This window comes from Lissotriton helveticus, chromosome 5_1 (assembly GCF_964261635.1).
Source record: "Lissotriton helveticus chromosome 5_1, aLisHel1.1, whole genome shotgun sequence".
Taxonomy (NCBI): domain Eukaryota; kingdom Metazoa; phylum Chordata; class Amphibia; order Caudata; family Salamandridae; genus Lissotriton; species Lissotriton helveticus.
The window spans coordinates 1,420,003,988-1,420,025,003 of NC_136065.1; the positions used below are offsets into that span (position 1 = coordinate 1,420,003,988).

General features: G+C 44.9%; 1 protein-coding gene across 5 annotated transcripts in view; it reads left to right on the forward strand.

The window, feature by feature from the left end:
• The window catches only part of AP4B1 (adaptor related protein complex 4 subunit beta 1), a 329,444-nt gene that overhangs the window by 123,204 nt on the left and 185,224 nt on the right, over positions 1–21,016 (forward strand). For all 5 annotated transcript variants that reach the window (XM_078644400.1, XM_078644397.1, XM_078644396.1 and 2 more), the window contains one exon: positions 5,639–6,135. In XM_078644400.1, the coding sequence (XP_078500526.1) occupies positions 5,639–6,135 (497 nt within the window). The remainder of the gene's footprint in view (positions 1–5,638; positions 6,136–21,016) is intronic.

The window sequence follows — 21,016 nt, forward strand, 5'->3', positions numbered from 1 at the left end:
GCCGACCAGCTTGCGACCTCCCTGAGCATGAACCCTCCCACCAGCGCAACCAACCCAAGCCAGGCGGCCACCAACCTCACGAAGTGGATCAGCAACTGCGCAGACGACCTCGCCCCCCTGAAGACCCCGCCCAGCAGACCCGGTAGCAAGAAAGCCCCATGGTTCACCGACGAACTCAAGAGCTCCAAGAAGAACTGCCGAGCCCTCGAGAGAACCTGGCGCAGAGACCCAACACCGGACAACATGACTGCCCTCAAGCTCGCCACCCGAAAACACCACCAACTCATCCACGCCACCAAGAAAACCGCATTCAAGGAACGACTGGACAACAACGCACACAACAGCAAGGAACTCTTCAACATCGTTAAAGAGCTCTCCAACCCCAACGCCGGAAACAACGACATCACCCCTTTGCAAGACCTCTGCAACTCCCTCGCCTCCTACTTCCACAACAAGATCGCGGACATACACAACAGCTTCAGCACTCAACCGACGCTCGCCACGACCGAACCACTGCCCCCCACAACCACCCTCCGCGCCTGGACCCCGATCAGCACCGAAGACACCGTCCGCACGATGAACTCCATCCACTCCGGATCTCCTACTGACCCCTGCCCTCACTACGTCTTCAACAAGGCCGACGCTGTCATCGCACCCCACCTGCGGGACATCATCAACACCTCCTTCGACACCGCTACCTTCCCGGAGAGCTGGAAGCACGCCGAACTCAGCGCTCTACTAAAAAAGCCATCAGCCGACCCCACCGACCTCAAGAACTACCGCCCCATCTCGCTGCTCCGGTTTCCTGCAAAAGTCATCGAGAAGACCGTCAACAAGCAGCTGGCCGCCTTCCTCGAGACGAACGGATCCCTCGACATCTCGCAGTCTGGCTTCCGCGCCAACCACAGCACCCAGACCGCCCTGATCGCAGCCACCGATGACATCCGAACACTGCTCGACAACGGAGAAACAGCAGCCCTCATCCTCCTAGACCTCTCCGCGGCCTTCGACACTGTCTGCCACCGAACACTAGTGCAGCGACACAGCAACGTCGGAATTCAGGAGAAGGCACTGGAGTGGATCATCTCCTTCCTCGCCGGAAGGACACAGAGAGTCCGCCTCCCCCCGTTCAGATCTGAAGCCACCAAAGTCATCTGCGGCATCCCTCAAGGCTCCTCGCTCAGTCCTACCCTCTTCAACGTCTACATGAGCCCCCTCGCAGACATCGCATGCCAGCACAACCTCAACATCATCTCCTACGCCGACGACACCCAGCTGATTCTCTCCCTCACCAACGACCCCGCCACCGCCAGAGCCAACCTTCACGAAGGGATGAAAGAGGTAGCCGAATGGATGAAGAACAGCCGCCTGAAGCTGAACTCGGACAAGACGGAAGTCCTCATCCTGGGATCCTCACCCTCCGCCTGGGACGACTCCTGGTGGCCCCCCGCCCTAGGCAGCGCACCCAAACCAACAGACCACGCACGCAACCTGGGCTTCATCATGGACTCCTCCCTCTCCATGACCAGACAAGTCAACGCCGTCGCCTCGTCGTGCTTCAACATCCTGCGCATGCTACGGAAGATCTTCCGGTGGATCCCCACCGAGACCAGGAAGACGGTCACCCAGGCCCTCGTCACCAGCCGTCTGGACTACGGCAACTCCCTCTACGCCGGAACCACCGCCAAACTCCAGAAGAGACTCCAGCGGATCCAGAACGCCTCAGCACGACTCATCCTGGACATCCCCCGTCGCAGCCACATCTCCGGACACCTGAGAGACCTGCACTGGCTCCCGGTCAACAAGAGAATCACCTTCCGACTCCTCACCCACGCACACAAAACCCTACACAACCAGGGCCCAGGATACCTCAACAGCCGCCTCAACTTCTACGCTCCCAAACGCCAGCTTCGATCGACCAGCCATGCCCTCGCCGCCGTCCCCCGCATCCGAAGAGCCACCACAGGGGGACGGTCCTTCTCCTACCTCGCCGCCAAGACATGGAACTCCCTCCCGAACCACCTCCGCCTGACCCAGGACCACCTCGCCTTCAGGAAGCAACTCAAGACCTGGCTGTTCGAGCAGTAGCGGACCCCTCCCCCCCTAGCGCCTTGAGACCCTCTGGGTGAGTAGTGCGCTATATAAATGCATTGATTGATTGATTGATTGACTTATTCCTCCAAGACCTTGAAGGACAGGGAGGGGATTCTCCTTTTGTGGCTACAGAAGGCTAAAACTCAGAGATCCACCACTTCTGAGAAAGACAGTGGCACATCCATGAGGACACACCGAAGAGCAAGATCCTCGGACCAGGGGACATCTGAGGAGAGCAGGAAGGCCTTAAAAACCCATCACAAAGAACCTCTAAGAAAGGAAAAAAGTAAAAAATATCTCAGCAGAGGCAACCTCTTCTCAACCCAGCACTCCATCTGTGACGACTGGGGATCCTCCGCAGAATTCTTCTTCTGATCTGTCGACAATGAGGCATAATACTCCTCTCAAAGCCCCGTCGATGGCAGCATCACTGTCAACAGCAGTATCATCTATGACTGGCACCACTGTCTCATCTATGAGACCATCGTCGGCGAAGACAATGACCGCCATTAACACACCCATCCCAACGAGGAGAATCCTGTCAACCAGGAAGACACCGTCGACGCTGACAGTACTGCCGTTGACACCGTCCGTGGGATTCGCCGCTGCTGAAATTTACATGGCAGTCAAACACCTTGAACACACACACAGAGGGCAGAGGCTAATTAAGACAGCACACAACAAGTTGAATTGTGTCCTAAGGTGACAGAGTACTTCCCTCTCTACTCCCCACAACGTAGGAATGTATCCCACAACAAATTACACTGCAAAAGGGTTTCAGCACTCTTATACATCAATATTAATTTGTCATATTAGAGTCCACAAGTTAACAGCACAATAAAGAAGTATTGTCCAGATCCGTAGTGTATATTTTCAAATGCGGCTTTCACTTTATTTTTCATCAATAAATTCTCTCCACAATTCCATAGAACATAGCCAAACACCTTGTCAGCGACTATCACCTTGATGACAACGTTGACGAAGATAACAATCACAAAGGTGACAAAAACCACTCTAAGACCTTAGTTAACCTCTCATAGCAAGGTTTCATCTCGTCCCCCAAGTCAGCTATTAGACTTGGAAGAGTCGGACGACAACGGTCCTTTTGGGGCAGCAAATCAGAACTCCAGGTCAAATACCGGGATGACGACGACACATAATGCCAAGTATGGATTCTGCTGATGAACTACAAGAATGCTTTTGTAGTGATAGACGTAGAGAAAGCCGTTGATACATCTGGGTAGTCCTACATGCTACAGGTGTTGAAGCAAAAAGGTTTGGGCCTGGTTTCCTAGGCTGGAGCCACTCCTTACGCACAGATTAAGTGCATTGGTGATAACCAACGGGTGGTGTCTGGTAGCTATCTGGTAGTTGAGAATCCAAGAGATTAAGAAAGTTGCAACCCATCTTTTCATTCACGTTGTTACCACTAAATAAATGGGATGATTGAGCTTCAGGCAGGAGGAACGGGAAGATTCCCGGAAAGCAGCATTTGAAAGGAAAGCTTCCACTAGTGTTTACCAAGAACAACATCTCTTCACGAAATAAAGTGACAAACTAACAGTTGCATTTATTAATGTTTCAGTGCATATTTTTCTATGTGCAGAGGCTGTAAGAATGAACACACGATCATGTTCCAAATCTCAAAATAGGGTTGGAGTCTAGTTTATTCACTATTTCCTCAGCTTTAAGGATCACTGACTTTTTTTTATGGCTGTTTCCGTAAGAGAGCCTTAAACCTTTTCCATGAAGTATTACTGCAAATGGCACCTCTTTTATCCAGAAAGATATGACCGAATTCATCTAACCAGATATAATTCTATTGATCACAGGCTTCCCAGATCGAGATAGACTACTCAACTTGGATATGTTCAGGCCTCTTATGATACCCTTGAATAGGACGACTAGTTGTAAGAATACAGACCATCTTTATATAAACTATAGTAGCCCTACTGCGGGCAGTAAAGTAGCTACTGCAACAATTGTCAGGTGGATAGTTATGAATATACAAAGACTTCTATTTCTGCTAGGGCCAAGGAACATATTTCACTTTCCAGAGGCCTGCATCGATTGCTCCTCCATGTTTTCTGTAAGCATTAATCATTAGATACATCTTACTACACATATACAACATATGAACTGAGATTGTGTACAAGCAATTTGCTTGAAGTCTGGTCTGACATATTCGGTCCTCCTCTCCCAGTTTTGTTGGTGCTGTGGAGTCTGGTTCCTAACCAGCTGAGATGGAGAAAGAGTAACATTGGAAGTAAAGATGATTTACATAATTGCGATTCTGGTTCCTTTCTTCTTCTTCCCTCCTTCGTTACTTCTTCACAACATCCACACACTATATATGTCCGAATACATTCTAGAGGTGATGCTTGTACTGGGTCCTCTGGCAAAAATGTTAAAGTTATTGATTGCATCTTATCCTGTTCTTCCCACGGGCTTGTCATTTCCCATACAGTTATGAAGGAAGGAGCAAAAGAATTGCCATACAAGTAATTTTCCTTCTGCCCCATGTGTTACGTTTTTTTCACTACCATCTGCGCCTCTGCACTTGTACAGCAAATCCAGACCATGCTTCCAACAGATCATGTTTTGTACATATGGAACTTAGTCCCCTTTGCACCTCCCTTACATTTAGTGCATTTCAGCATGAAAAACATCCTTTTGTGTCTTACCTGGCAAATTGGACTTTATATTATTACATGGCACAAACATCAATGTTATGTGGTAGACCAACAGTGCATGATAAGAATAGCAATGCGTTTGCTTTATACAAACAAGAAATAGGTTGATGTTTTTGCATTCATCTTTTCTGAAAATGACCCCAGAGGAAAATCCACCGTAGGATATAGTGTGCTTATACAATACAGAACTCTTAATTTTAATGGCACATATATGAGTAGCTGATTGTGTCTAGGTTTTTTCTTTGCATTCTGGTATCTGTAGTTCTGCCTGGTTATTGTAATCAGCAGGACTACAAGTAAAAGATTGCAGAGGAAAAAACCTGGATTAGAATAGCTACTCATGAATGGACCTAGTAAACTTGAGAGCTCAGATAGCTCTTGGGACACCTTTCTTCGGGGAGAAAAAGTAAAAGAAGGATCTAAATCAGCATGTTAAGTAGTGCTTAAATTGTTTATCAAGAGTTGTTGCAGCTAGTGTATTTTTTTTTATTCTTTAAGAAATGTATTGTGATCATTCGTTGATGTTTGTGTGAGACCAAGAATAGTCCACCAAAAGCTGATGAGAACAATTGTCCTCCAAACTTGTTTCATAAGAATGTAAGAGGTCGAATGGAAGTGTTTTGTGATAACAGATATCTTTTGGGGGTGCCTGAGAATTATTCACAATCCGAGACCAGTGTGTATTGAAGATGTACAATGATTTCTATATGTGGAATATAATATTGATATTGATATGGTTGGAAATAGCTATAAAAGCAAGGTTAAATGGAATGCGAAATATCTATAAATATGTGCTGCCACCAACAACTCTTATACAATATAAGGTTTCCTCTTTTAACTTTGTGTTGCAGGATGGTAGATCTTGACCAGTGGGGGCAAAGCGAAGTTTTGACATTTCTACTACGCTACAAACCACGCAATGAAGAAGAAGTGTTTGATATTCTAAACATGCTAGACCCCTTTCTGAAAAGTAGCCATTCTGGCGTGGTCATGGGAGCCACCAAACTATTTCTCATACTTGCTGAGGACTTTCCCCATGTACAGACTGATGTGCTCATCCGAGTGAAAGCACCACTTCTGGCGGCATGCGTGTCGGAGAGTCGTGAGCTATGCTTCACAGCCCTTTGCCATGTGCAGGAAATTCTCCACAGCTTGCCTGGTCATTTCAGTTGTCACTACAAGAAGTTTTTTTGTTCTTATGCTGATCCACATTACATCAAATTCCAGAAGATGAACATTGTATGTGAACTAGTGAATGATGAAAACGTGCAGCATATTTTAGAGGAGCTGAAGATTTACTGCACAGATGTGTCGGTGGAGCTTGCACAAGCAGCTATTTTTGCCATAGGTGAGTTATTTATTTAGTTATTTATTTATTTGTAGAATCGTATTGCACACACAAGAAATATAGGGCAGCAGAGCACTTTACATAATCGAACAGGTCATCACATGGTATGAGGAACTGCAAGTGGGGAAACTAACAGACATCAAACAAACAAATTATACTAAAAGGGCTAAGATGAGTTGTTCATCCATCTGGGCCAGCGGGACGCGAAGGTGAAGTCATTAAAGTTCTCAGATCTGATTAAGATTGTTATAAAAGTTAAGAGTATGACTTTGATTTTGGGGCATCCAAGAGATAAAAATGTTGGGAGGCCTCTCCAGTAGGAGGAAGTCTATACCAGGTAAGCTGCGAGATTTCCTGAGTTGACTATTTGTATGAAAAATAGTTCAGTTTCTCACCAGGAAGCGTCTATTGGATAATGCAGGCCAGCTTGGAAATGTTTCTAGATTCTATATGAAGCTGTTTAGCAGTGTAACCGAGGTTGGGTAGGTAGGAACCATTCTTCTGTGCCTGATCCTAATCAAGCTGCAGCATCATAGACTGTTTTTGGAGGAGCCAAGTGGATTTAGGAATGCCAAGCAGTAGGTAGTTTTCAGAGTCAAGCCTCACCAGAACTAAAGATTGACCTCTGGTCTTAATGCAATCGGCAGGGATCAGAGACTTGATTCCTTTGACGAGTCTGATTTGGTAATGTTCTCTTTTGGCTAGAGAATTTATGTGATATTGCACATTTAGATTTATATCCAGGATAAAACACGAAGATGTGGCAATCTCATCAATGGCGTAGTACTTGCAATGTGGCTAAGTCAATGGGAGCACTTCAGTCTCTTTCTAATTGTGGCCCCTTTTTTGTAACTCCTTCTATCGTGGGGGGTCCAAGACCACGTCCTCAAGATTCAAACACAAGGAGATGATGGACGGAGTGCTGAAACTTTTCAGACACTCACCCCAAGTCACAGATTCACAGATCTGGGTTGAATATATCCTCATTCTTTAGCTCACTTCGCCACCTCAGTTCAGACCCAGCTATATGCAAATCAGTCTTGACCCTGTGCCTCATGGAAACTTTCCAGCCCGAACTGCCAAGCCAGGTCTTCCCTGAACCGGAAACAAGCATCCTGGGACCGGTTTTCCGGGCACACGCTTCGTCAACCAGGCTAGCTTGAATCCAGTGAGAAATTGAGCGAGGGGCCCACGTCTGGGCATATCCTGCCAACTTATGGCAAACAAAGCAAACACAAGGAGATGATGGACAGGGTGCTGAAACTTTTCAGGCACTACCAGTAACAGATCTGAGTTGAATCCTTCACCATTCTTTCTCTCACTTCGCCACCTCAGTTCAGACCCAGCTATATGCAAATCAGTCTTGACCCTGTGCCTCACGGGAACAGTCCAGGCAGGTATGCCAGACGTGGGTCCCGTGTTCTCCATGCCACTGGAGTCAAGCTATCCTGGCTGATGAGGGCTGAAATTAAATGCAAAAATAAGGACCCCCTGAGGATTCTAGAAGTTCCTAGGACAGGGAAACAATTCTTACTGCAATAACATTCCTAGGCAACTAGGGACCATACGAGAATCAAGTCCTGTACATAATAAGATACTAACTACACAGGCTCAGTGTACTGCCAAAATCAGTTACAAATATTTCATTTTATTCATACAAACTTTAAAAATCTGACATAAGCAGCCATGCTGTAACGTAAATAACATCACAAACAGTACTACAACAATTTCACTGAAATAATCCGTTTTATATACAACCATAAAACAGATGACTAAACATTATCCAAGACATGATCAATATTCAGGTGGTCTAAACCACGTGTGGCTGAACTTTGTAGATGTTTGTAATTTTCTCTACGCGTGTTTCGGCATACGAGATGCCTTCTTCAGGAAGAGCCATATAGATGTCTGTACGGAGAAAAACATAAGACACATACAAGCCAACAAAGTACACTGAGTCTGTGTAGGGATATGGGCTGTACAGTATACATACAAAAAGGTGAACTCCTTACTCATAAAGAGTAAAAATAATAAAGTTACTAAGAGAGGAGTTATGAGATTTAGAAAAGACAAACTGCATAAAATATGAAAGGGAAAGAAATACCCATACTTCCGCACCCAACCCGGTGATAAAGAATGCAAAGGCAGAAACAATAGTGTGAAATTGGGTGTGATCAATGGCACCTAAAAACCCTAGACTGTAAAAAGTGCAACTTACCATAATGAGAAATGGAAGTTGAACAATGGGTATAAATCTTAAAGGATAAACGATTCTGCAAAAATAAATCAGCCAGTGAGGACTGAAAACATTAGAGAACTAGTTAGGAACTGATGAGCAGCCAGGTATTTACAGATAATTACCTGCAATTGACACGAAGTCCACGTGATATGTAGACAACTTTATGTATTGGATGAACCAAGACTGATAAATAGATCTAAGAACACGGAAATAACCATGCATTAAAAAATATATAAAAAGATAAAGTGTAAGGAATTACACTAAGGCCTACTAAGTGAAAATTCACCTGAAGATTATTGCACAGGTCCCAAAATGTAGAAACAGTGATACTGGGGTGATGCTTGAGCCCAAGTCATCCTACCAACAGGACTACGGGGGGACAAAGAACTCCCTTCGCAAGTGTCTAGAGGGAGTAATAAATACACTGAAGTGAGCCTAAATGTAAAGTGTAGACGATGGAATTTAAACTGAACATGTTGAAACTGGTAATACCTTAGACGCTATGCAGTCAGTCATAATGCAGTAACAAAGAATACATGGATAACTATATAGTCCCCGTGGAAAGAATGTTCATTCGTAGCGTCTCTCTAATAAAAAGAGTAGGGCGACATAACAAGTTAAGAAAATATTTGCATTTCTACAACCCTCCAAACCGCTCATTACAGCGTTATTGCAGAGTGAACTCCAATACTCATTAAGGCTGAAAGCCTGAAACCGGTCCTAGGATGCTTTTTTCCAGTCCAGGGAGGACCTGGCCTGGCAGTTCGGGCTGGGTAAAGGCTGATTTGCATATGGCTGGGTCCAAACTGGAATGGCATGGTGAGCAAAAAAACGATGGATTTAGGCCCATATCTCTGTACTGGGTGAATGTATGACATTGTTTTGCATTCTGTCCATCAATTGCTATTTTTTGCAACAATCAATCCTCCTCCTCAAGAGGCTTCTTTAGAGGAGGATACAGAGGTAACAACAGCAAAGGTAGGGTCAAAGGTTCCACACCACGTAATTCCCCCTCCCCTAACAAGCAGTGACTTGTATACACTTCCCCCCTGAACATTTAACACCTTTCAGGGGACGTCTTCTATAATTCCTCCCATTTTGGCAACCCATAACCACAGACAAATGGGTATTTGGAATAATTCAACATGGTTATTGCCTGGAGCTTACCAACAATCATCCATACATTCCACCCCACTCTCACAAAATGTCACCAGAACATCTACACCTGCTCAAACAGGAAGTTCCAGTCTCTCTTGCTAAAAGGAGCCATATAGCCTTTTTCCCTTACAATATCAAGGGTCAGACGTGTACTCCCTGTATTTTCTAATTCCCCAAAAGGACGGCTCCTTGAGACCTATTCTGGACCTCCGAGAACGAAATAACTTCATACTGTCAAAGCATTTCCATATGGTGACACTTCAACAAGTGCTCCCACTTCTACATCAGAGTGACTTTATGTCTACTCTAGACTTAATTGACGCATATTTCCACATTCCAATTCACCCCTGTCATCGCAAATATCTCAGATTCATGATAGCGGGTCATCATTACAAATTCAAAGTACTACAGTTTGGAGTCACCACTGCTCCCAGGGTATTTACCAAACGCCTGTCAGTAGTCGCAGCTCATCTTAGAAGACAGCACATCCATGTCCTCCCATACCTGAACGACTGGCTCGTCAAAGCGAGCACTTACCAAGACTGTCTCCAACACACTCAAGCCACAATTAACTTATTACACCAACTAGGGTTTACAGTGAATGCGTTGAAGTCTCATCTACAGCTTTCCAACACAAAAACCTATCTGGGAGCCACCATAGACACTCAAAGATCTCTAGCCTCTCTCAATGCAACCAGAATTCTCAGTATTCAGTCCCTTCTCACTCAGTTTCAGCCCAGCCAATCATTACCAGCAAGAGAATTCATGCAACTGTTGGGAATTATGGCGTCTTGCATCGTAATTGTTCCCCACGCAAGACCTCACATGCGTCCCCTTCATGAATGCTTAACAAGTCAGTGGAACCAGTAATGGGGTCAGTTGACCGATCTAGTGTTAGTAGATGGCCGCACCCATTACTCTCTGCAGTGGTGGAGCCCACAAAATGTATCCAAAGGGCGGCCTTTCATCATCCCTGTTCCACAGACAGTGCTAACAGTAGACGCATCACTCATAGGTTGGGGTGCTCACCTACACAATCGTACAATCCAAGGGTTGTGGAGTCTAAAGTACAAGAGTCTCCATATAAATAACCTTGAGCTACGAGCAGTGTTTCTGACTTTCAGAGCTTTTCAAATTCACCTCATAGGCAAAGCTGTCCTAGTCTGCACAGACAACATGACGGCTATGTATTATATACAGAAACAAGTGGGGGGGACACTCTCTCCAACTGTCACTCCTAGCACAAGCCATTTGGAAATTGGCTATACACCACAAGATTGATCTCCTGGCAGAACATCTTCCGGGAGTAAACAATCAGATTGCAGACCTTCTCAGCAGACAGGGACCGCACATCCACAAGTGGGAACTTCATTCCCAAATTCTCCTCCCCTATTTTCAGGAATGGGGATTTCCTCACATAAACCTCTTCGCCATTGCATCGCTAGAAGCATAGCGAATGGCCGGAGGAGGCAAAGCAAGGCACTGTGTCCGGCAGCTCCACGGACTGAATTCAAAGTTACAGGAGCTGCATTGAAAAGGCACTCAGCTAACAGCATCTTTCATGCAAGACAGCCTTCCATGTAAAGAACAGACCACACCTTAAGGATCTAAACCACGTTTAAGCAGGAATACGTCTCCCACAAGAACATTTGCCCTGAAGAAGACCTTCCACACACATACAATCCAGGTTCACCCATGAAGGGTGAAACGTGTTGGCGTATTCTACATTGAAGCTAAGAGCTGGCATTTCCTGCTAATATCAGTGCACAAGCGGTACTAAAAGGAAAAGCGTAATACAGAATGTTAAACCAGTTTAATAACAAAAGCTCTGGCCTCCCAAGTGTCACAGATCAGTGTTATTATGTAAGCTATAGGGAGGGCCTAAGGGCAACAGGTCCCCTCAACAATAGGAAGTAGGACACCAGGGAAAACAACAGATATTTAATCATAATTAGGACTTATTCTCAACTATTGTGGGGTGCGAAGAATTTGTAAATATAGGTTGTATATATTCATTGTATAAATATGTGTCAACTTGTGTAAATGTATTATATGTAAATGTCAGGGTCACACACTTTCTCACGTGATGTCACAAACCAGTTGTTTTGTATTGTCACGGTGTAGTTTATAAATAACCCTCAAATATGTATATATATTTATAAAAAAGGATTGATGATAAAAATACATCTGGCAGACTACTGACAAAAGAGATGTGTTGAAGAAGTTGTTCCAAGAAACAAGTACGGGGCACTACTGTTCACTTCAAAAGTCAACATAAGACAACTAGTTCATTCGTGAACCTGAATAGGAATACTCTGGTAGATTCCTATCCTTAGATAAAACTTGAATCCATGGTCTGGGAGGCACACTACTGTTGATAATGTATATAATAAACATCACCCATGTTGCCATGTCGACGTTACAGTCAGACTGCCATTATTGATTCTACCCTGACAAAGCTGTTGCCGAGCGAATAATAATAATCAACATAATTTTGCAAAGTGTATTTAAGCTTTCATACAGAATGTTCAAGGCTCTAATAACATGCCTACAAAGATGTAGAAATGTCTGCAAAGTTATTTCATGGAACATTATCCGTACAAGACAATTCCACAGAATCTAAGGCATTCTTTTAAAATATTGTGCTTTATATTCGGGACTGGATGAATAGTAACCAGTTGAAGTTAAGTTCCTACAAAATGAAATTGTGGTCATGAAGGACAAACTGTATCTATGGAATCCCTCCCTTTGGCCCCCTGCAATAGGATCCTCTACCACGGCCAAGAAAGATGTGAGAAGTCTTGCGATACTCATTGAAGAGGATAGGGATCTATCCTTGAAACGTCAGACAAGAGCTGTGTCTTACTTCAACTTTGGAGAATAAGGAAAATTATGAGATACTTCACGGTGGAAGCTGTCATCCAAATTCTTATTGCCTTAGTAAAATCCCGGATTGATTATGCCAACACGCTTTATCTGGGACTAGCTGTTGGCCTAATTCACAGGTTGCAATTCATTCAAAATCAGGCAGCCCGGCTGTTCTTCGGACAGCCTAGACACTGTCACACAAAGCCTTTGATGAATAAAATACATTGGCTTCCAGTCCCTCAGAGGACCGTTCTCAAAACAGACTACATTATTTTTAAAGCTCTTCACGGCAAAATCCCAGTCTTCATGTCCTCTAGAATTCAGTGCTACACCCTCCATCGCCATCTTAGATCAGCCACAGAATTTACTCACTGTCTCAAGAAGTAAAAGAGAGAGGCTAGAAGGGGTCAGATGTTCTGTATTTGCTCCCCACACCGGGAACACTCTTCCCCCTGACATTAGATCAGCCAATTATGTGGGATTTAGAAAGCTCTTAAAAACCTGGCTGCTCAGACCAGCTTATGGCTAATTCTGCTGCTAGTTTCTGCTTCCAGTACCTTAGTGCCAAGAGACCTTATGGTGTTTGTACGCTCTATAAGTTCCCTATAACATAACATAACACAAGCATGCAAGCAAAAAGTGTGTCCAGTGTCAACATTCAAGAAAAAACGTCAAGCTTAAATCTGAGCATGTAAAATGGTGGTGTTCCTTTTGACGCACTGAGAGAGACGCTGTCTTTTTCTCCAGCCGAGAAAATCCAGCTCCAGTGTTCCCAGTCACCCTTGCGGGTTGCTGGGAGATCGAGTCCTGAGAAAGAGATACAAGACCTCCTTCATTCTAGAACCAAGGTACGGAGCTGACTAAACCCTTGAGAGAATTCTTGATTCAGATTCCTTGGCAAAGCCCAACTTAGCTTAAACTGCAACTTACTTACTCCTTCCCACGTATTAGGCTTAGGTCAGGTACACCGGGGTAGGCGTATATTAGAAGCACCAGTTGAGTACGTTTTTATGTATGTATATATTTTATCCATTTTAAAATATCATATGGCTAAGAAACCATATCAATGCTTGTGGAAAATGACAATGTATATGTACATAAGTGGCGTTCATTTGTGTTCACCATACCCCTCGCTGTAAGCAGAACGAATACCGCGAAGCATTGACCGCATCATCCCGCCAGTATAGGCCCATGCACGCACGTACACGACAGCTATTTTAGGCACCAAGGCATCTCTGCCCGTTTGTTAAACCCCCCCCGTTGAACACCCCCGCTCTCTCATGCATAGGCCATAAAACCCTCTCCGCGACCCTGCTCTAAAAGTGACACCCCTGCCTGACCGACACCCCCTGCATTCCTCCCAGGAACACCCTTCCCCTCTTCTGATGACCCCCCCCCCCCCCCGGCTACACCTGGCCTCTCGACCCGGTCCCAAGTCATAAAACAAAGCCTCATGGATGTACCCCCCCTGGCCCCACATAGCAAAACGTGATACTCCAACCGAAGTGCCCGATCTTATCGCCTGCCCAACCTTAGATCTTGTGGAAAAGTAAATTTTGCCATGTTCTGTGTCCCTACGTGTTCCCCATCTTATGCTATATGTGCATGATTAATATGCATATGTATTCCCCATGATCGATTAAAGACGCAATTACAGTTGTGTCCATCTCTAGTATGCCAGTTTTCAGTTCTCGTGAAAGCTACGAGTATTAGGCCTATGTAAAGTTACGTTGCCACGTTTCTCAGTGTGCACGTTATTTCATTGTAAAGTCCCCGTTTCTAGGCCTCAAAAGGGCCCGGACTCAGATTCAGCTCCTGTCTCCTGAAACCTCGTTGAGGAGCGATACAGCCCCCACCTGTATCCCTGACCCTTCACTTACTTCCTGCCCCACAGTGCCCGGCTCGGCCTGGCTCTGCCTGCCAGTCTGCCAAGAGTATGTTATGATTCTAGTTATCAGTCCAGCTCTCCTTCTCTGCATTCCTAAGCTACTGAATCGCATCAATAGTTTCAGTCATCGTCTAGCCTTTACGTCTCCATGTAAGAGAAATACTGTATTTATGGTCATTTAATATTCCTCAACACACACTACATGTAGAATAATGCATGCACCAGTCTTAGTGTCTGTTAGCCTTTGCCCTGATAACTTTTGGATTCTATCAACATGTTCTCTAAACATCAGATACTAGATAGTGTTTAGGTACATGTCGCTCTGACTCTCCAGACTTTCGTCTCTCCTTCTAGCTCAGAAGTCATAGCCCCCAGCTTCTCCCTAGTAACACGTCATTGCCAGCTTGCGCGCACCACTAGGCTAGAGGTCCCGGCTCCTTAGGTAGCCCCCTCCATGTTTCCGCCCCATTTGTGACATATTCCGTTACGTTTACATCACATGTCTATGTATACGCCCTGTTCACGCCTCTTGTTACACCTACTTTCTGCCTTATCTTTCGCGACTGCTATAGGCCCTGCCTACTGTTACGCCTATTGTATTGAATACCATGTATTTTGTTTAAGTATATATACTTGTGCACTGTTATTAAAAGTTGCCATGCCATGCCATGCCACCCCATTCCTTTGTCCCTGCCCCGTGCAGCGCTGCCATCCTATTCCCGTGCAGGTTGTCCTGTTCCTGTCCTTTATGCTGTATTAAACCTGCATACTCCTACTACCTCGAATCTTGACTCTTATTTATTGAGCTATCTGTTATGGTATATCTAGTCAAAAATAGAGGTATTATTTATTTATTTACCACATAATGGCGCCCGAACAGGGACTTGCCCTTTCCCCACGCGCCGGTGAAGCCACGCAAGCCCCCTGATCCTCTGCAGCCGTGACGGAACCATACCGGCCACGTGCAGATATTTCTGCTTCAAGTATCCCTCAGGCCCACGGAGGAGACGGAGGTTGCGGTCCAGCGTCCAGACGAGGCGGTGGAGGAACGCGGCGAGTCCCGACCAGAGCCCAAGCCGAGAGTCCAAGGTCCGAGGTATCCGGAGGCCCACCTGTAACTGAAGTCCGAAGTTCGTCCGTCCGGCGTCGTAGCAGTCCAGTCCAGTCCGAGGCCTTCCGTTCTTGCTGCCCGGTGAGTACCGTTGCTGGGGTAGTATCTAGACAGGGTCAATTGCATTGTCTCTGGTCCGTGGGTTTGGGTACACAGATCCAACACGAAGTGTCCACTTAGGTGGATGCGGGTCCTGACGTGTCTCTTTATGAGACCGGTAAGTTTCGTACTGTTTTAGCAGTGCATCTCGTTTCTGTTCTAGTCCGTTCTGTTCTCGAGAAATTCATGTATTCTGTTTCCAGTATTCCAGGTAGTATTTTGTCCGAACTGTTATTTTAAATGTCATTCATGTATTTCAATGTCGTGGTATGAAAGTGGTGTACCTTCAGTAATTATCGTGTTCATTGTGTATTGTAATTGTGTCTAGACTCCAGCCCAGTCATGCCATGGTTTTCAAAGTTACGTCAGTTAAGAACTAGAAAAGGTCTGTTAGAAGAAGCAGTTCCTGTCCCGCCTAGGGACAGTCCAGGTCATTTTATGTATCAAAAGCATGGCATAAGTGCCATATTATATCTAGATTTGTGGGTGGAGTACACCAAACAGTTAGAAGAAAAGTATAGATGGCCCGTATCGGGTACATGGGATGCCGAGTGCATCATGCGAGTAGAAGAAGCATTATGGAAAAAGAAAGCCAGACAGTCACAGAAAGATGCCATCGAGTTATGGCGCAAAGAAACTCATAAAAGAACCGAAAAAGAAATCAGAAAGTCAGAATTAAGTAGAGAATCCTTAGAAAGAGCCCAAGAAAGGGAATTAATCGAAATAGGTGAACGAGTTAAAACCGAACGGTCAGACAGACAGAGGAATGCCCTCATTAAGGGTATGTATCCTCTTCTTGCCGAGGGCTTGCCAAAAGCAACCCCGGAAGCATCCAGTAATTTTCCGCCACCCTTAGTTCCGACCAAGCTACGTCACAAACCGACCGCAGCTGATATTTTTCTCTCGTCCTATTTGGACGACACAGTCCCAGAATATGCAAATCCTGTTCCGCCAGCTCCTGTAAATAATGTAAATCCTGCTCCTCCAGTCACCGGGGCACCTGTTACAGCACCTGTTACGGTACCCCCGGTCCAGCCTACATTACAAGTACCCGCTACACTGGTCACTCTGCCAGCACGAAGAGTATCAGTCGACGATTCCAGTTTAGGGGCCGCGGGAGGAGGTCCTCCGGGAACCCCGCCGCCACACAAACGTGTAACGTCAGTCGAGTTACATGAACGTGCGTTACAGCGCACGCCCAAACATCAGTCTGTTGCAGATATCAGACGAGCTCTTACCGAATGCCGTTATGATCCGGTCCCAGGTGATGATAGTATGGTTATATATTCATTACGTGTAAGACGGGTGACCGAGTATTTGGACACCCTACCGAATATGAAAGAAGATCTAGACAGAATGTATCGTTTCATTCGTACAGGACAAGATCCAGAAAGTATTGGTGAAGTCATGTCTCACAGAAAATCTGAGATCCAGTTCATGCTGTTAAAGTTTCTGATCAATTGTTTAATTAGGGAACAAGATTCCCCGACTAAAGATCCGACCGAAATGAAAATTCTGACAAAGTGGAGTGATAATATAGCCGAGGGTAAGCACAAGACACTCAATAGTATAGAGAGTATGTACAAGAAAATACGTAAAGAAATAATAAGGTTACACGAGCAACGCAAAGAAGCTCTAGGAAGCGAGAAAGAAAATGACTCTCCTACTGAAGAGGTAGACGACGAGAACACCGCCAGAATAGCGTATGTAGGTAAATCTAGATTTCCAGACCGACATTTACGCCTAGAACACAAGAAAACTGTTCCTCTTCCAGCACCAGAACAAGGTTCTCTAGAACAAGTATTTCAAGCTACCGATCACATTCTGAAATCACGAATCGGTTATAGTGAGTTAAGTACCATGCATGAACAAGAACTAGCCCGATCAGCAGTCCGATGGATTACTGATTCTACCACTTTTCCAGACGAAATAGTGGCACAAATGTTTCTGAAACTGCCCCCAGCCGAGCAGCGACTGGTGGGTATGTATATGATCCAACACCTCATTACTTTGTATGAGGGTCAACATTCTAATCCAGGTCCGTTACATGATGTCCTGAACGAGTTACTCCAGTATAGATGGAAAGGTTTAGGCACCGATTTAATTAGTGTCATTCTAGAACAGCGCCACAAATATAGAACGTTCCTAAATCTGCATTTTGTTCATGTCTCACCTCCAGAAAGTAAACCGTTTTATATAGATAGACAGCATCCGTTACGAGAAGTACACCCAGTTAGGACAGCGGGTGGTGAAATGCAACGAGTATTTGTTTACACCCCAGTTACCAAGATGGAACTCTTAGAGATGAAGAAATTAATTCCCTGTCACGACAAAGATCCAGCAGGGTTCCACCGAGAATTAAAAGACATGCTCCGTATGGGAGAATACACGTATCCAGATATTATTAAAATGTTAAAAGTCCTGTTGCCTGCGGGCATATACGAAAAACTCAAGGAAAAAGATTGGGAGGTGGGAGAGAAAAAGATCGATTGGACAGCTCTAGAAGCTGAAGATAAGATACGTGTACCAGGTACCGGTCTTGGAGACAAATGTAAAGAATTACCAGAATTATTGATACAAGTTTTGCCTAGATTATTAGCCACTAAAAAGGAAGACTGGGATGCAATCTCAGCATGTAAACAGAAACCAGACGAAGACACTAGTGATTTTTATTCTAGATTTGAGAAATGTTTTATAATAAACAGTGGTTTAAGGACGAGTAGCGAGTCATACCCTCATCTTTTTGTTACTAAATTAGTCGAGAATTCAAGTCCACAAGTTAAAAATCGAGTTTTGAAAGTCGAAAGTACTTGGCAAGCTAGTACCCCGTCCCAGATGCTCCAAATGCTCCAGTATCACCAGAATAGAATCAGAGAAGAGCAAGAACACGAGAGAAGACGTATGAAAGACACGAAAATGAAAGTACTAGTTGCACAATCTGTTCCACAAGACAGTCAGAAGAGGGGTCCGAATCAAGCCAGTCATCCTGCAGCTCCCGTTAAAGGGACATGCAATTATTGTAAACAGCCAGGTCATTTCATAAACGAGTGTGCAGTTCTGAAACACAATATAGCCACTGGTAAAACTAAAGAAAGACCACATCCGCCTAGACAAGAACAAGTTTCACAGACTTCTCAGTCACCACAGAATGCACAACAGACAGTTCCAGCACCGCAGCCTATAGCTGCAACACAGCATGTTACACAGCAGATGTACCAGTATGCACAATCCGAGTATCCAGAGTATCAAGCGTATTCATGAAACAGCCTAGAGAGGGAGGTAGGCTTGCCTCTCATCGAGATTCCTGTAGATCAAGAAGGTCCCTACATACACAGTCAAGTATTAGGGAAAGACAGAAAGTTTTTGATTGATACAGGGGCAAGTAGGACTACCATTAGTCACGACGAGGTTCCAGGGGCTCCGCTCTCAGGCTCTAGAAATGTTTCCCTTGGATTTTCAGGAAAGCCTATTGTAAACGAGATATCAAAGCCAGTTACTCTAGAAGTAGGTCCATTGTCCCGAACTACTGATCTATTGCTTACGAAGTCATGTCCAGAAAATTTGTTAGGCATTAAGACACTGAAAGAATTAGGTGCAGTTATTTGTTGTTCCCCAGAGGGAATACGTTTGTTTTTACGTGACTTCAAGGGTCACTATGTTTTACGAGATTTTGATCCGAGATTGTCAAATGTCCCGCAGCATCTATGGGCGCAAGGTCCAACTGATGTTGGTTTCATGCAAATCACACCCCATCGTGTGACTCTCAAGCAAGGTGTAGTGTTACCACGAATCAGACAGTACAGATTGCCACCTGAGGCTGTAGCAGCCTTATCCAAAATTATTGACGAGCTTATGGCTCAAGGAGTAGTTGTAGAAACTGACTCCAATGTATGTAATTCTCCTATCATTCCAGTCATGAAACGTACTGATCCAAATGCACCCCCAGTATATCGATTAGTGATTGACCTTCGAGAACTCAATAAATGTATCATTCCTCAGTACCCAGTTGTTCCAGACATCTCATCTCTATTGACAGCTATTGATCCTGAGGCAATATTCTTTACCGTAATCGACCTCAAGAATGCATTTTTCAGTGTCCCCATTCATCCAGACAGCCAGTACCTTTTCGGATTCTGTTTAAATGGAAGGAGCTATAAATTCACACGAGCTCCTCAAGGTTTCACAGAAAGTCCTAGTATTTACAGTCAAGCACTTAAGAGACAACTAGACAATATTCACATGCCAACTGACACTGCCCTGCTCCAATATGTCGATGATCTACTGATCACAGCCCGTTCTGAACGTGCTTGCGAGCGAGCGTCACTCACAGTTCTGTATTTCCTAGCCGAGATGGGGCACAAGGTGTCCCCTTCAAAACTTCAATTCTGTGTCCAGCAAGTGATCTACTTAGGCCACTTACTGTCCAAGTGGGGTAGGCAGTTGACACCCGACCGTATCCAGTTAATAGCGAGTCTTCCTCAGCCCAAGACCCAGAAGGAGGTACGTGCTTTTATCGGCCTCACTTCTTATTGCCGACAATGGATTCCTCAGTATGCATTTCTAGCCAAACCACTGATACAGTTAACGACACAGGAGGCAGCCGTATCGACTGTCCTCCCTTGGACATCTGAACATACACTTAGTTTCAATGAGTTAAAGAAAGCTTTATGCCAAGCTCCTGTTCTAGCAACACCGAACTACAGTAAGCCTTTTACGCTTTTTGTTACAGAACGTGAAGGTACAGCATTATCTGTTCTCACACAAGATCAAGCCGGACAATACAAGCCCTGTGCTTATTTTTCGAGCACACTAGATCCAGTAGCCCAGGCGCTGCCTGCGTGCCTCAAGTCAGTTGCAGCCACAGCACTAGCTATTAGACAAAGTGATTCCATAGTATTAGGACATTCCCTGACAGTACAAGTTCCACACTCCGTGGAAGTTCTTTTAAACCGAACACAGACTCAGCACTTGACAATTGCACGTTTAACAGGTTATGAATTGACACTGTTCCAGCCACACATAGAAATCAGACGCTGCAACGTTCTAAATCCTGCTACACTGTTACCGTCAGTTACTTCAAATCCTGCCATGCATGATTGTGTGGAAGTTGTTAACACTATGACTAAGCCGAGACAAGACCTGACAGATATTCCATTACCAGACCCCGACCTGACACTTTATGTGGATGGTTCATGTATGAGAACAAGTACAGGAAAACTAGTAGCCGCGTATGCAGTGACTACTGACACTGAAGTTATTGAAACACACCGTATTGACACCCTGTCTGCTCAAGCAGCAGAGCTAGTTGCTCTGACTCAAGCCTGCATACACGCCAAGAACCTGAAAGTTAATATTTACACAGATTCACGCTACGCATTCGGAGTTGTACACGACTTCGGAGTGCTCTGGCAGGAGAGAGGTTTCATGACTTCTCATGGAACCAAGATTCAGCATGGTCTCCTTATTCAAGCTCTGTTAGATGCAATACATTTACCGACATCTATCGCTATCATGAAGT